General features: G+C 44.4%; 2 protein-coding genes across 2 annotated transcripts; one reads left to right on the top strand and one right to left on the bottom strand.

The window, feature by feature from the left end:
• The first annotated feature begins 7,536 nt into the window (after window positions 1-7,536).
• On the top strand, window positions 7,537-9,718 carry gdf7 (growth differentiation factor 7). The gene is made up of 3 exons (XM_085258266.1): window positions 7,537-7,696; window positions 7,919-8,011; window positions 8,607-9,718. Exons 1-3 carry the CDS (start codon window positions 7,537-7,539, stop codon window positions 9,521-9,523), a joined length of 1,170 nt encoding a protein of 389 aa, XP_085114392.1. The 3' UTR covers window positions 9,524-9,718.
• Window positions 9,719-10,340: 622 nt separating this feature from the next.
• Window positions 10,341-14,206, bottom strand: ldah (lipid droplet associated hydrolase). The gene is made up of 7 exons (XM_085257670.1): window positions 14,000-14,206; window positions 13,543-13,722; window positions 12,993-13,127; window positions 12,750-12,919; window positions 11,759-11,999; window positions 11,327-11,409; window positions 10,341-10,940 (listed from the first exon to the last, which is right to left on the bottom strand). The coding sequence occupies exons 2-7, from the start codon at window positions 13,658-13,660 to the stop codon at window positions 10,701-10,703; spliced, it is 987 nt and encodes a 328-aa protein (XP_085113796.1). The 5' UTR covers window positions 13,661-13,722; window positions 14,000-14,206; the 3' UTR covers window positions 10,341-10,700.
• Window positions 14,207-15,788: the final 1,582 nt, after the last annotated feature.

Genomic DNA, 15,788 nt, shown 5'->3' with positions numbered 1-15,788 from the left:
ATCTGGACATTTTCAGTTGGAGAAACGTTTCGTCACTCATCCAAGTGACTTCTTTTGACCTTTACATTTTCATTAATATCTTTAAAACAGAAGCAGCACAAGCAAAAATTTTAGCAGCACAAACCAGCACAAACGTAGCCAGTGTTGGGAAGGTTACTTTTAAAATGTATTCCATTACAGAATACAGAATACATGCCCCAAAATGTATTCTGTAACGTATTCCGTTACGTTACTCAATGACAGTAACGTATTCTGAATACTTTGGATTACTTAATATATTATCATGCTTTTTACAACAACGTGAATGTACTATTGCTGTGTGATTTATTACTATTACTGAAGGTCCGCGACTCCGAACTGTAGTAAAGGGACCTCTGACTAATACGGCGGGGTCCCTGTCGGCTTGTAGCCGAAAACTAGCTTTACTTTGTTGTGTGGGTCAACTTTTCTTGCGAGAGACAGAGAGAGGCGTTGAAAGACTGCTCCAACGGAACTTATTGTTTTCGGAGGAAAACACGAACACGGTGTACAGTCGAGTCTTAATAGCTTACTTACAACTGGGCTCATCAGGCACTCTTCTTGGCTGAAGTGGTTATTATTATATTTACATGCTTCCAGCTCCCGTTTTTCCTCGATGACAACTCGTACCTTTCCACTCCCCTTTTTCTCCCTCCTCGCGCTCACAGACCCATAACGTGTATGGCAGTCCATTCTCCCTGCAACACGGACTACACTGCCCATGATGCTACATTCTTTAATAATAATAATAATAATAATGGATACTTTATTGATCCCCATGGGGAAATTACTTGTTTTTTCTCTGCATTTGACCCATTCACTCAGTGAAGCAGTGGGTAGCCCACTAAGCAGGCGCCCGGGGAGCAGTGTGTAGGGACGGTACCTTGCTCAGGGGTACCTCAGGGTAGCCGTTAAGTGGATTCGAACCGCTATGCTTGTAGCATTCTGCCTGTTAGCTTAGCACAACAACAACAACGAAAAGGCGCTCTCTCACCTAGGAAACACACAGTCGCAGAGAGAGAGAGAGCGTCGCCCTGTAACCATGGCAACCGTAACGCTGCCGCCTGGAACAACAGCACGTAGCTGTCAAACAAAACCCAAACAGTCCTGACCTGCGACAAAATGAAACAGGAAAGTACCGCAGTGTAATCCATTTATTTCAACAAAGCAACTGTACTCTGAATACCACCTTTTTAAACGGTAACTGTAACGGAATACAGTTACTCATATTTTGTATTTTAAATACGTAACGGCGGTACATGTATTCCGTTACTCCCCAACACTCATAGCTGGACTGGCCATCGGGCATACCGGGCATTTGCCCGGTGGGCCGTTGGTGATTTTTTGTTTTTATGGGCCGATGGATTTTTTTTTTTTTTAGGAAGGGTATATATAATGAAAGGTGTTGGATTGGCCAGTTGGTCATGATCGACTCTGGGCTGGACCAATTACAGCCGAGGAGGCCGGATGCACCCGCCCCCTTGTTTAGCAATCACGTGATTTTCGCGCATTGCATGCCGGGAACTCGTGGCAAAACAATCAAAGTACCGCATCAAATGCAAGCATTTGCAGCACCGCAAAACGTTCATTCTCCGGTTCCAATACCTTCTTGTTTTTTCTTTGCCCCCCAAAAAGGTATGTACAAAACGAAGGAGAACAATGCCGGTCCGTACAAAGACAGACTCGATGAAAAGACAAAGAAAAGATACGAGGAAAAAATCAAAGGAGTGAAAGGGTCAGACCCTTACGAGCACACAGAGTGGACAAAAGACGTTAGCGTGCTGCCCAACTTTCACCACGCTCAGATTTATAATTATACGGTTCTTGGAGTGAGTGCATACACTCATGAAGTTTTTAGAAACTTCAGGTCACTGGTCTTACTTCGGAAACATGGCTTAAAAAATTTCTCTTCAACGACGTAATCCGATAAAAAAAAAACGATCTCTTTACCCGTCGGCTTCCCGTGGCTGTCATGCAACCGGCTATTGCAGTTAATAATACAACAGCTTCTTGACATTTTTTGGGTTTCTTTTTATCGCTGTGTAACTGAGTTCAATTGAAAGCCTGCATGCGCTAGTACCTCTTACCACAAGTTCCCAGAATCCTTTGCGGTTTTACCCCTGAATGACGTCACATTTTCAATCTTTATCCTGGTGGGCCGGTCTCTAGTCAAAATGCCCGGGCCGATTTTTTGTCCCAGTCCAGCCTTGCCAACACTGAACGTAGCACAGTTGATTGACACCCCTTTTGTTTGATTTAATTAATGTGGGGGGGCTGGTTGACCTCTGATGACCTCTAGAAATTTTTATTAATATCTTTAAAATGATAGTAGCACAAACGAAAATTTTTGCAGCACAAACCAGCACAAACGTAGCACAAACGTTTGATACCACTTTTGTTGGATTTGAAGAAGGTGGGGGGGCCAACTTCACTCATATGACGACATGACAGCTCCCCAAAAATGAAGCCAAAACGTCTCTATCGCCCCCTGGTGTCTGGCTGCAGTATAGGTCATAAACCCCGCCTCCTCCATGGTAGCGGATGGGACCGGGGTCAGACTAAACTAAAAAAAAAAAAAAGTAAAATTTATTCTCCTTAGATAATTTTTTTCCAAAGATTCTTTCTTTTGTTTTCAATAGTTCTCATTACGCTGATTTATGTTCAAGGGGTCTCCTCTTCCATAAGTTTGATTCTAACTCCTACCGCGGTGATGTTAAATTGGGGTGAAACGTCATCATAAGACCTTTAACCGGCAGCTGCAGTCACGGAGAAACTTGCGTATCTCTGTTCGGGAATAGCAGATGGAGCGTAGGCTCTGAGAGGAGGGCCAGCGTTTACGCTACGAAAACACGACAGAGTGTTTTAACCTGACAGCCTGAGGTGTTCTTCAGTAAACTGGACTACCCGACTGAAGGACCCGAGGCCCTGCTGCACTTTTTCGGTAAGTTAAACGTGTTTGTAAGCTAATTCGTAACTACTAGTGATGGGCAGATGAAGCACTGAAGCTTTTCATCCAATTGGTTCACCCCAGCACAAAGCGTCTTGAAGCTTCATTTGCTCTAGTAGGACACCTACTGGACGTAAAAATATTAGTTGGCAAGAATTTGAAGTGTGGCCTTTTGCACACAGCCTGTAAATGTCAACAACAAAAGGAGTGTGTAAAACATTTATATTGTAATGATGCAGTATACTGTGTATATTTATACTGGCAGTATGGAAAATGATTATTTGGAAATGCTTAAAATGGAAATGATCATTTACTGTGAGGTGAGGTGTGGTTGGGGTGTGGACAGTGGTTGTGCTTTTGTAACGTTGAGGTATGGACAGCTACACACTGAGGCCTCAGTCCTGCCTGTTCACATTTTATTCTGTAAAAACTAAAAAATTTTATGACCTTTTTAGTGGGGAGAACATAGCTAGGATTTAATAATTTAACAAATCTTTTACATCCTTTGTCCTCCACAATGCTAAATGGCTGGGAGTCCTCAATCACCATGCTAACCAGGTCTTAATCTATTTGAGATTGTTCTCCTGAGGAAAGACAATAAAGACAAAGCACAAATATAAATATCACATACGTAACTTATTACAGCTGTATAATATTGTTATATCATTTAGTAACATTACTGCATGCTATATTATCATGGCATTTGATGGCTCACCTAAGCATGGATGAGGTGTTGCTGTTATATCCCAGCTCCCTGGCACATAGCAAACACTTCACCTTGTACAAAAGTAAAGCCGCTTAACATAAATTGTATTGCACCATCAGTATTATGAAAATACATCTTCTGTAGAAATTTACATAGCTTGTTGGGAGGAATAAAATCAAAATGTTCCCACACAGGGGAGGACATCCTCCTCTTCTTAGCTGGCTCCATTCTCTCCTAACTTTCTCTCCTCACTCTCATAAACCTCCAAACTGTCTCCAAACTCTCACTAACCGCAACTCTCCATCAAACACCCACATTTTGACTGAAGTCTGAGGGGTTTGTATCGCTGTCATAGCTCGCGGCAAAGTTCGAACCACTTCGTGAACCAGCCGGGCAGCGAGGCTTCGGACGTCATCATTTTCAGCTCCTCCCATAAATGAAGCAAGTCTCGATACGCGCATCGCGGAAACGCCCCCTCCATTACTCGACACAAGCTTCGAAGCCTCGATACAGAAGAACGTCACATCACTAGTAACTACTAGAGATGGACCGATCCGATATTACGTATCGGTATCGGTCCGATACTGACCTAAATTACTGGATCGGATATCGGAGAAAAATAAAAAATGTAATCCGATCCATTAAATATCACGAAAGCACCTCACAAAACTTGTAACTCACCTCAGAACGTTAGCATGTCGGAGCAGTATGCATCACGTGATAGAGCAGCTGTGGCATGCGGGACCTGTCGGTGGTCTGGATAGCATTTGGAGCTTCGCTAGCAACCCGGCATTTCATCTCCGACAAAGTTATTCCCGAGAGAAGTAAAGCAAGTGTGTAAGTCCATCTCTGAATGTTTGTAAAGCATTCCTGCATTAAGCTTAACAAACGATATATGGAGCGACTGCCTCTTCTTGCTGCTACTTCAATCATGAAACTGCTTAATGATCAGCTGATCGGCTTTTCTGTAGCGAGTCCATCTCTCTGGTTTGCTTTTGGCCCACTTTGCACCAGAAAGAGGAAACCACGTTTAAGCTTGATCAGCTGTTGTTAGAATTTATTTAATATTACTTTCTACTCGAGGATCTTTTTCTACGTAGCTGACGGCTGGTAACTGTGCAGGGGTGGATCTAGCAAAGTTTAGCCAGGGGGGCCGATAGGGCATGAACAGGGAAAAGGGGGCACAAAGACATACTTTTCTTTCTTATTCTCATTTAAAATGTCTAGCTTTTAATAAATAATTATCTGACACCCAAAGTTTTAATTTGATGTAAAATGAATAGAAGTCCATTACTGTATATAGTAACTATTAAGTCTAATATATATACCCTAGTAAGCTATAGTACTTTTTCCTTTGGGAAGGTACCATCTGTGCAGTCTGCAATTTTGTTGAAGAAAGATGTTGAATCTATTTAATATTTCTTGAAAAATAATTGATTTCTGTGCATTTTTTTTCACACTGCATCAAATTAAGGTTGATTACGTCGATTAAGCATCATGAGGTGGAGCGTGAGGGGTGGTTCCCTATTTTTTATTTATTTATTTTTGTTGTTGCTGGGAGTTGGAACCCTATTAGTTAGGTTGCTTAATATTTATGCTAAGTACTCTTTAAAATACCAGAATAGGGAGGATGGTGTAGGTTTAAGTTTATTAGATTGATCAGTATTGCTGAACTATGAAATATTTTTTTTGCATACAGGTATAACAGAATAGCTTTAGTGTAGTTGTTGTTTTAAACTTGAGTATGAACTTATACAAAATGCAGCAAGATATTTAAAAAAACAGTTTTGTTGATTAAAACACACTATATCGGATTCATATCGGTATCGGCAGATATCCAAATTTATGATATCGGAATCGGTATCGGACATAAAAAAGTGGTATCGTGCCATCTCTAGTAACTACCGTCCTTAGCTCGGTCCTGAGACCTAGCTAGCTAAGATGAGAACTCGGCTGTCAGGGTTCGTTTAGCTAATCTGTGCAGGTGAATGAATTTACTAAATAAATCAAGAGAAACGCGCCGGGCTGCTCAGTCACTAATTACTGTTACTGTACTTTTATTACAAGTATTATACTGTAAAAACAACAGGCCGCATCCTGCTGCAGCTCCTGTGCAGAGCTGAATATTAAAGATGTGCAAACAACAGTATGTTTTCAGTCTCTTGCCACATCTGTAAAGACAGTAACATTTATTTAAAAGCTTGTACTTCAGTAACTCATTAATCAGGAAGTACGGATTAAAGTACTGTAGTGTACTGTGATACTGAAAAAAATGTAAGAGAACAACTTCAGATCCTGAGTGTGTGAGGACAGAAGAATCAGCTTTATTTCAATTTTGAGGGATAAAATTTATATCTGAGTTTGATGGTTCTGTTCTCTTTGTGATTACAGGAGCTGCCCTCAGATTCAGACCTCAGCCCCCTCGAGTGACAGCAGACAGATCATCCAACATGTTCACATGTTAACTGCAAAATGAACTGATGAAAACCGTACAAAGGTTAACGTACCACATGTGCTGCAATGAAAGCTGCAGCTGTTTTATGAAAACAGTGCTTATTGCAATCAATTCAATTTTCAAAATTATTATTGTTCATCACAAAAATTATACAAATTCTTATCTTTGAACTAACCAAATCTGGAATTACAAAAGAAAAAAAATCTTTACTCAACGCAGGATTTGAGTCGCATCTTGTGTTAATTTTGCAAAGAAATCATAATACCTGACAACTTCCCATGCGCCACTCCCAACACTCACATCACTGATGGTGACTGAAACCAGCCCTCAGTCATTATGCAAATATACTGTTTATAAGATTGGGGAAACCTGCAGTCAGCTGAGACTGAAGAAGTCACCTGGATAAGTGACGAAACGTTTCTCCCACTGAAAACGCTACGTCCAGATGAACAGAATCAACTTTTGGGGATTTAGTTACCTGGATGACTGAGAATGCATCAAGACATTTAATTTAGTTCTGTCTGTTATTGTCCTTATCATCCTGGAGCAATTGTAACCACATCATTTTTTCAGGGATTAATAAAGTATTCTGATTTTGATCCAGGAGCTTTACTGACTTGATACAACGTTTTTATTTATTTTATTTTTTTTTGAGCAGTACATTCATGTAAAGATATATTTTGTAATGTATTCATGTTTTGTGTTGTATCATGAAAGTTAGAAATAATAATAATAAAATAATAACGATTTAAAATAATTTTAAATTGTGAAATATTTGTAATTACTGTACATATGACGAGTGCAGTGTATTGAAAAGGAAGGGTTAATAAGATACAATGTATAAAACTACATTCCAAAGTGAGTCTGTGTTGATCAACAAAACCTAGGATTCAAACATTCAGAATGCATTCTTTATAAATTAGGAAAAAGTCTGATGCTCACAGTGAAGGCGTTGGTGGCTCTGCATGGCTGTAGGTTCGAGTTACATGTTAAACCAAAGGAGGGGTTTTCTTCTGAAATGCTTAGATCCAGCTGAGTGTTAGACAATCAATGCCGGGAGCACTGAAGCTGGTTTTGAGGCATAAAATGGAACTTCTTTTGAAAACACCTTGTAGTCATTTTTCCTTTAATGTGACACATGTCTATTAATCTACAAAGCTGGCAGGGGGCACTGTCTACCTGTACACCTGCATGCAGGTACACAGACGATCTACATGAAGATGATCCTCTGAATGAAAGTCAGAGGGGATTTTTCTCAGTCTCACCCCCACCTGAAGCTCTTCATTTAACTTGAGGACAGCACCTCAGATGGACCGACCCGTGTTGTTTCAGCTCTGCTTTGCTTTCTGGGTCGGGATAGAGTGGACCGGAGCGTTGCAGTCCAGTTCGCAGTGGGGCGCGAACACGAGCATGATGAGGAGAGATCGGTCAGTTAACGGCTCGGTGGTCCTCCACGACTACATGGTGTTTTTATACCAAACATTGTCCAAACCTCAAAGCAGAGACTTTGATGTTTCAGACGGAGCAGGAGCTGCTAACACAGTTACAAGTTTTGTGGACCAAGGACAAGGTTTGACACCAATTTAATTCACTTTCCCTCAAAATCCTGCCTAAAAAACTGAATGTTCTAGTTTTATTACATCTATATTTGGTGTTATTCTGTTTTAAACAACCATATTTCCATTGTTGACACAGATTACTAAATGTATCACTGATTTTTAAAGTTAGTAAAGAATTTAAAGTTAGTAGAAGTGATTATTTATGCGGGTTTTTGCTATGTTGTGACCATCAGAAGGTCTCATCTCCAAGTTTACAGTTTTCATTGCCATTCACTCGCTGGGCTCTCGTCCTCATTTTCGGTTTGACAGCGTTTCAGTAGACAAAGGTGAACGGCTTAGACATGAACTGAGCTGTGGTTTGGGGAAAGCTCTGCTTTGCTTTCTGATTCTACACAAAAGCAAGAACGAACAGCTTGTAGAACGGGGGGTGGGGGTGTCGGTCACATATAGATAAGGGCCAGAAGGGGCGTGTTTGGAGGCGTGGTTCCGCTCCTGAAAATTTGATAATTTATCTCAAATTATCTAAATCCTCCCCTAAGTCAGCCTGAAAAACTTTTAATAGATTTGAAATCCATGAATGAATCCACCTACACCAACACATCAGCTTTATCATTTCAGCAGCATTTTAGTGCATTTCTTTCTCAACTTCCTGTTTTTGTTAAACGGGTTTAACAACAGGAATGACATTTGTAAATATCATTCCTGTTTAACATCACCCAGTTCCCTTTATGATGTTTATCACTGACTTTGATGAATGCCATAAAGACTTAGAGGTGACATCCTATGAAGAGCCAAAGAGCTGTATTGAAGACTGAGGCTTGAGTCCCACATGTGACCAAAGACCAGTGTTGGGTCAGGTTTCAGACCTGCACATAAAGTTACATGCTGCGTGCTCTACCTTTACTTTCCTCCTATCCACAGATCCTCCATCATGGGAGAGCGGCCAGCGTTACGTCTTCGACTTATCCAGCCTGGCCAGGATGGAAGAGCTGGTGGAGGCCGAGCTGAGAATCCTCAGGAAGCCTCCGGCAGACCTTCGACCCACCCTAACAAGCGGAGGAAACCTTTACGACATCCGCCTGTACTCCTGCTCTTCGGAGAGACAGTTGCTGGATTCCAGAACTGTCGAGGTTTTGGGTGGTGGTCTTCCCAGGTGGGAGGTGTTTGACGTGTGGTCTGGCATGAAGGCCCATCTGAGGAATCCTTTGGAGCCACAGCAGGCCTGCTTCCATCTCCTGGCCTTCTCTGAACTGACCAACAAGGTGGCTGACCCGCTGGTCCTGGGGCTGGGTCGCACCCCTTGCCCAACCCAGGAGAAAGCTTTGCTGGTGGCTTTCTGGCATACCAACACTGCCGACAGTCTTTTCGGAGAGGTGACGCACAGGATGAAGAGCGAGGGCGGAGGATTTAGCCTCCCGAAGCCTCCGAAACTTATTCCAAAACACGTAAAGAAGAACCGCCGGCATCGACAGAGAGCTCTGTCCAAACGATCCTTCGGTGGGGCAGCGAGAGGAGGCAGGAGGAGCCGCTGCAGCCGGAAACCGCTGCACGTGAACTTCAGAGACCTGGGCTGGGACGACTGGATCATCGCCCCTTTGGACTATGAGGCGCGCCGCTGCGACGGCGTGTGCGACTTCCCGCTGCGTGCCCACCTGGAGCCCACCAACCACGCTGTGATCCAGACCCTGATGAACTCCATGGACCCTGATCTCAGCCCACCCAGCTGCTGCGTCCCCTCCAGTCTCAGCCCCATCAGCATCCTCTACATAGACTCAGCCGGCAGTGTGGTCTACAAGCAGTACGAGAACATGGTGGTGGAGAGCTGTGGGTGCCGGTAGCACATGCACAAACACAGGGCTCACCTCGTGTACTGGTCTAAGATTAGAGCAACACCTGCAATGTTTGTGTTTTTGCTCTGGTCTTTGTGGCCAATCACGGCAGAACAAGCTGAAAATACGCCTCTGATAGATGACGATGCTTCGCCATCTGAAGTCGTGTTATCAAGTTATTTCTGCTCCATTTGCATATTTGTAACTCTCACTTCCTGCATTCAGATTTTTCTCACCATGAACCAAGAAGCAAAGCTTTAGTCTCACAGATGCCCGTCACCTCATTACATCTGACACCACATCTGGAATATTAGTTTGTGTTTATTGTTAGTTTACTGAACTCAGCACCAGCCATTCAGTCTATAACCATGAACCTGCCCTCACACAGCCACTTTTTACTGACTGAGAAATTAATAAATGGTTTTGATGCAACTGCTTCAGTTTGTGTTTTTATTCATACCGACCGGTGTTCAGTTCCAGCTGCATTAACATCACGTGATCTTCACCGTGAAGGACGTGCAGCCACAGCTATCTGCACGGTGATGAGCGCACGCCTTCATGTGCTCACCTGTAAAGTGGCCCGGTAGATACTGGTGCTCGGGAACTTTTCCAAGATTTTTAAGCTGGGAGGTATCGAGGACCCGTCGAGGTCGACCAGCGAGGAAATCGGAAAGATTGAAAAGAGAAATAAAATCTGCTCCGAGAACACAGAGCGAGGCTTTCACTGCTTCATGCTGCGACACACTTACAGGAGCCTGAAGTGGGATTAACTTTATCTTCAGACCTAACCTGAAGCAGTAACACGGCCTGTTGTAATCTGTGTGTTTAATAAATTAAGTTTTCATTTATTCCCACAATTATAAACAACAGTTAATATTACAGCAGTTATTTCACATGCATTAAAAATACTGTTCCTCACATCTGCGGCTTCATCTGGACTTCTTTGAAATTTCACTGTAAATTTTCTAAACTTTAATAAATGTTTGGTCTCTATGATGAGCGCCCTCATGCCATCGTTGTACATTTTTATGTGATTAGCCAGGATATAAGAGTTGGAAGCATGTGGCCCCTGAAGGCTGATGCTGTGTTTAGTGTTTTCACTGAGCACAAACTTGTACAGCTTCCACGCCTGCACATCTTATTACACAAAGACAACGTGAACCTCTGGTTCGGCTCTGTGGTCTCGTTACAAACGTCCAGCTGAGGCACCGAATGAAGTGTTTTGGTCACCGGGAACTCGGCTCCGTAAATCTTCACGGATCCATTCAAACACCATTTCGGCGACTTCTCGTCCGGCGTCCAGCACGAAGGCGTGACGGAAGCCGTTTTCACACAGCTTGAAGTCGCCGAGCGGAAAGTCCCGCTTGATGTCGTGATAATAGTGCACCGGGCACCAGTGGTCGGTCGCTCCGTAATAAAATATCAGCTGAAAGCACAGATAGACAGACAGACAGAGAGAAAAGGGGAAACGTGGTTTTAGAGGGTGTGATCAAAGCAGCGCTCCATGAGCTGATCGCCAGCCTGCAGCCAGCAGAGGGCCGATCGGCTCAGCGCAACCAGGGGAACAACAGGTTTGACCTTTGACCCTCAGAGTCAGACTGCCGACGCCGAGCTCTGCCATAACATCTGACAGGAGCGCTGGGAGCGGCGTCAGGTCATGAGGTCGGTAAAGTGTCCAAAGTGTACAGAACAGAGCAGTAAGTGAAGCGTGAGCAATCAGAAGTGCTGTCTTTAATAAAAAGGCGACATCACCTGCACGGGTATCTGGCTTACATTTTCATTCGCTCCTCTTGTAGGCGGGGCTTTTCTTACCTTGTCGAGATGTTTCCCGATAGTCGTGTCATCTCTTTTTAGAACTTTCCTCATTTCCTGCCCGCCCAGGTACATGGCATTGGCTGCACGTGGAAACAAACCACAGAGGTTAAAGCTGGTCCGGCTCTCGCTGCAAACTCAACATTTCAAACCTCGGCTGTTAAATCTGAACCGCTGCCAGCCTGCTGGGGGAATTCCCATCATGCACTGAGCTCTTTCACTCCCAGTATATTAATATACAGCCACTGCATGTTGTAAATGTAACCCCCCCCCTCCACCTTTCTGCAGGCACCTCTGGTGCTGACAGGGTTTCTCTCCATAATTCTGTCTCTGTGTTATCACACAAAAGCTTCTTATCAAAGACAAATGTCTGCAGTCTGAAAAGCATCTGCCCTCGCTGCATATCTCACAGAAGAACGAAGCATGGCTGACCTGCAGAGTCTCCACTGAGCAGACCCAGGGTGGGCTGCACCACAGTGAGGTCCAGAGAGCGGATTCCCCCCAGCATCAGTCTGATGAGGCCGACTTTGAGCCTGTCGGGCAGCAGCGAGAGCAGGAAGAGGGGCAGGTAGACCACGTAACGCATGTGACACAGCACGGGGGTCATGACCTTCCCCTGAGGGCTCTGAGCCATGCGCTCGATAGTGGGAAACAGCAGCAGCGCCTTCAGGACCTGCATTAAAAACAGAGAGGAGACAGAAGGTTTCAGACAGACAACAGAAAGCTCCGAGACAGGAAGCTGCAAACTGCGGAAACTCCCGGATTAGAGGCAGGGGGATTTTCATGTCATTTAATCCGTTTCCTGAAAAAGTGATGGGAGGGAAGTGAAGGGAGGGCTCAGTGCCCTCAGCCAGGATCTCGCCGGGCGCCATCCGAGCTGGTCATGTGCTCCAAAGACAGAGTTTGTGATTCCAACAAACCCCCACAGAGCGCTCCGCGGTGTAGCTGGTACGCATTCACCTAACAAAGGCTAACAAACCGTTTGATCCTAGGAGGAGAGAAAAGAAGGGCGTGCCAAATCAAACATGTGGCACTCCCGCTGTGAACAACAGCAGCAGGCTAAGGATGAAATAAGCGACAATAAAAACATAAAGAGTCTCCGTTTCTGAACGACAGAAACCTCAGAGCGGCCGTCGTATTCCGGGATTAAACGATCCCAATAAGTAAAAACTCATTTGGCTTGTTTTTAGTTTCGTTCTCACACAGAGCCTCCGTCCTGCTGATCATGTGATCAGGCTGAGACGACCACGCTGCGCACGGTCATGTCTGAGCTCCGGAGCCTTCCCTACGTCCACCGTCCACTGTCCCTGCATGCTTCACTGTTTGGGTGGAGGCGTGTTGGTGCGTGCTGTAGGCTGTGTGTTTTTGTGGATCGAGGCCGATTTGTGGTTTCTCCTCAGACCGGAGAACTGCGATGACTCACCTTCCTCTCAGGATTTCTCTTCATCATCTCCAGAATGATGTAGCAGCCGATGGAGTGACCAATCAGGACCAGGCTGGTTTCTCTGGGAACGTGATTCCTGAGGAAAGCCAGCTTATGTTCGACCTGCCCGTCCAGACCAAACACGTCGTCCTCCGCCGCTGAGGCGCCGTCTGCAATCGGAATAGAAATGTCAGAACACCCGAACAAGCTGCTCCTCTCTCCTGTGAGCAGAGCCGTGCGTACCTTCGATCATGTCCATGGAGGCCGGAGGAGCGCAGTGGCCGGCGTGGCTTACGGCCCACACCGGGTGCTGGTAGCCACACCTGCTGTGGAGCGTCTGCATGAAGGTCCTGTAGAAGCCCACCACACCTGGGTTACCTGTGACAGACAGCACGAGGTCAGCGAGGCCTGTGGTAACCATGGTAACCGCAAACCTGATCCAGAGCACGTCACAGTCCAAATCAGAGGACTGCCCTGTACTACAGTAATACTGCAGCTGTACTACAGTAATACTGCATTTGTACTACAGTAATACTGCAGCTGTACTACAGCAATACTGCAGCTGTACTACAGTAATACTGCATCTGTACTACAGTAATACTGCAGCTGTACTACAGCAATACTGCAGCTGTACTACAGCAATACTGCAGCTGTACGACAGTATTACTGTGCTGTACTGCAGTATTCCTTCAGTACAGGGTATGTCCTGATGTTTGAACTCCTGAGCACAGCTTCCTCCGGAAGTATGAAACACAACAGGTGCTACTGAGCTGTGGATGTGGGCGGGGCTCACCTGGGATGATGAGGAAGAGCACCTTGTGTGCAGAGGTTAGGGGGCAGGATCCAAACCTGAGCAGCTCCGTGGCGGCTCCGCAGCAGTAGAAGAAGTCTGTGTGTGGTGGGTCCATCATCAGCCCCGAGGAGAGACACGCAGGTGTATCACAGGTGTATCAGCAGGTCCAAAGGTTCCAGTCTGATCAAAGGTTCAGACTGAGCTTCACATTCACAGCTGCAGGTGTTCACGCTGCAGGTTTCAGCTGGTCACGTGTCTCACTAACAGCTGATCTGAGATCTGAAAATAAGCTTTAACTGACCTGAAAACCCAATAACTAACTAACCACTAACTAACTAACTATCTATCTAACTAACCAACCACCGTTAACCGCTAACAGACTGCAAACTAAACCGTTCACAGGCTGACGTCACACCGGAAGCTGATACTATGACACGCTGTAAATAAAACTGTTTACCTGTCAGAACAATTACGAATAAGTACTACGATATCCTCTCCATGCAGGTGCTGCTCGCTTTCAACCGCTTCCTGCTTCGCACTGCTGCACGCTGATTGGCCAGTTGCAACGCAGCTTCTTCTTTTTATTGGCCGGTTCAGTTTCCAGCTCATTACCGCCCCCACGGGCCCGGAGTGTAACTACACCCGCTGTTAACTTGAACGTACCAAATGACAATTAAAATGGTAAATGGCCTGTATTTATATAGCGCTTTACTTATCCAGTCATCCACCCATTCACACACACATTCACACACTGGTGATGGCAAGCTACATTGTTGCCACAGCCACCCTGGGGCGCACTGACAGAGGCGAGGCTGCCGGACACTGGCACCACCGGGCCCTCTGACCACCACCAGTAGGCAACGGGTGAAGTGTCTTGCCCAAGGACACAACGACCGAGACTGTCTAAGCCGGGGCTCGAACCAGCAACCTTCCGATTACAAGGCGAACTCCCAACTCTTGAGCCACAATCGCCAAAATAGAATTATTATTTTATTTTGTTCATTGTTAGTCTTTAAAAAAGATTTTATCCGTTATTTTTATTTTCCTCAGTTTATTATGTAACGAGATTTACCTTTTTGTTTGTCATACTGTGTATTTCAGTTTTTATAAGTCATATTTATCGTCTTGGCTTCTGTAACATATTTATATTCATCCCAGACTTTCAGATGAACATGAAGATAAATATCTCATCTTTAAATTCACATTAAATTGCATAAATGATAGAAATGACTGGCATTAATTTCAAATAAATACAACATGCATGTGCTGAAGTGAATTCGTCCTTTTTTTATGATAATAATAAGAAAAATGCAACTTTGCAATTTTCCTCTCTGCCATTCATTTTTGCAATTTATCTCATTTTTGCACATTTTAATATAAAGAAAAACTTTGTGAATGATTGTAAATAAAATTACACAAATTTGGGGGGATTGTTTCAGTTGCATCCAGACTGAAACTCTAACTTATTTAACCTGCGCCCTCTTTTTATTAAACATGTTGTCAGCAAAAACGAAATAAACAAAAAAATAATCAGTCCTTAGTTTTTATCAGCTGATTTAACATCACAAAATGATGTACATTCATTTGTGTGAAGTGTTTAATATTAAAGCCAGTCACTTTCACAGAGGCCCTCAGCAGACATCTGTGTTGGCAACACGTTGGTGTGAATGTGATAATAATAGTGATCCACACACTGAGCTCGTGTGGCTGTCGTCACACACGAAGTGCTTTCAGTTTTATCCCGGTTATTTTAGTTTCATCCTGAGCTCATTCTTACACCCTCAGAGCCCAGCACGGCCCAGACAGATGTGAAGGGTTTGTTCTTTGCTTTGGTCTGCTGGTCTGGGCCCAGGTTTGAGTTTTTGGGTTTAAGGGTCTTGTTTTTCATTTTTATATCTTCAAGTTACTTTAACCTTTTGCATTGTTTGATTTTGGATTCTCCTCGTTCAGTTGCTTCTGTCTCCCCGTTGTATTTTGGTGGTTGCTGTTCTGTGTCTGTCTTCAGTTTAACTTTCTCCTGAGTCATTATTAGTTATCCTCAGCTGTGCTCCAACCTGCTGCCTCTCCCTCGTTATCCCTCATACATAATGTCATGGCTGTGTGTCTCGTTGTCTTCCTAAAATTCCCGGTGTTTGGATTTCCTGCGAGGGCTCAGCATTAAATGTTTGCTTCCTGAGTCCACGGTCTGCTTGCTGCACGGCCGGTCACTGGTTACACACATAATATCCCAATAATCAATCACAGGT

Source organism: Mchenga conophoros, linkage group LG19 (genome assembly GCF_057382185.1).
Source record: "Mchenga conophoros isolate Kocher_MC1m ecotype Shallow Benthic linkage group LG19, M_conophoros_male_GT1.1, whole genome shotgun sequence".
Lineage (NCBI taxonomy): Eukaryota > Metazoa > Chordata > Actinopteri > Cichliformes > Cichlidae > Mchenga > Mchenga conophoros.
This window is presented reverse-complemented; position numbering and strand designations above follow the sequence as displayed.

Excerpts from the sequence above, each read along its gene's own strand:
- ldah (XM_085257670.1), bottom strand. The coding sequence starts at position 13,660 with ATGATGGACCCACCACACACAGACTTCTTCTACTGCTGCGGAGCCGCC. Across the intron at positions 11,410-11,758 it reads GCTCAGTGGAGACTCTGCAG|CCAATGCCATGTACCTGGGC; the intron begins GTCAGCCATGCT and ends TTCCACGTGCAG. Across the intron at positions 10,941-11,326 it reads TCGGGAAACATCTCGACAAG|CTGATATTTTATTACGGAGC; the intron begins GTAAGAAAAGCC and ends CTGTGCTTTCAG.
- gdf7 (XM_085258266.1), top strand. The coding sequence starts at position 7,537 with ATGATGAGGAGAGATCGGTCAGTTAACGGCTCGGTGGTCCTCCACGAC. Across the intron at positions 7,697-7,918 it reads TTTTGTGGACCAAGGACAAG|AAGGTCTCATCTCCAAGTTT; the intron begins GTTTGACACCAA and ends TGTGACCATCAG. Across the intron at positions 8,012-8,606 it reads CAGCGTTTCAGTAGACAAAG|ATCCTCCATCATGGGAGAGC; the intron begins GTGAACGGCTTA and ends TCCTATCCACAG.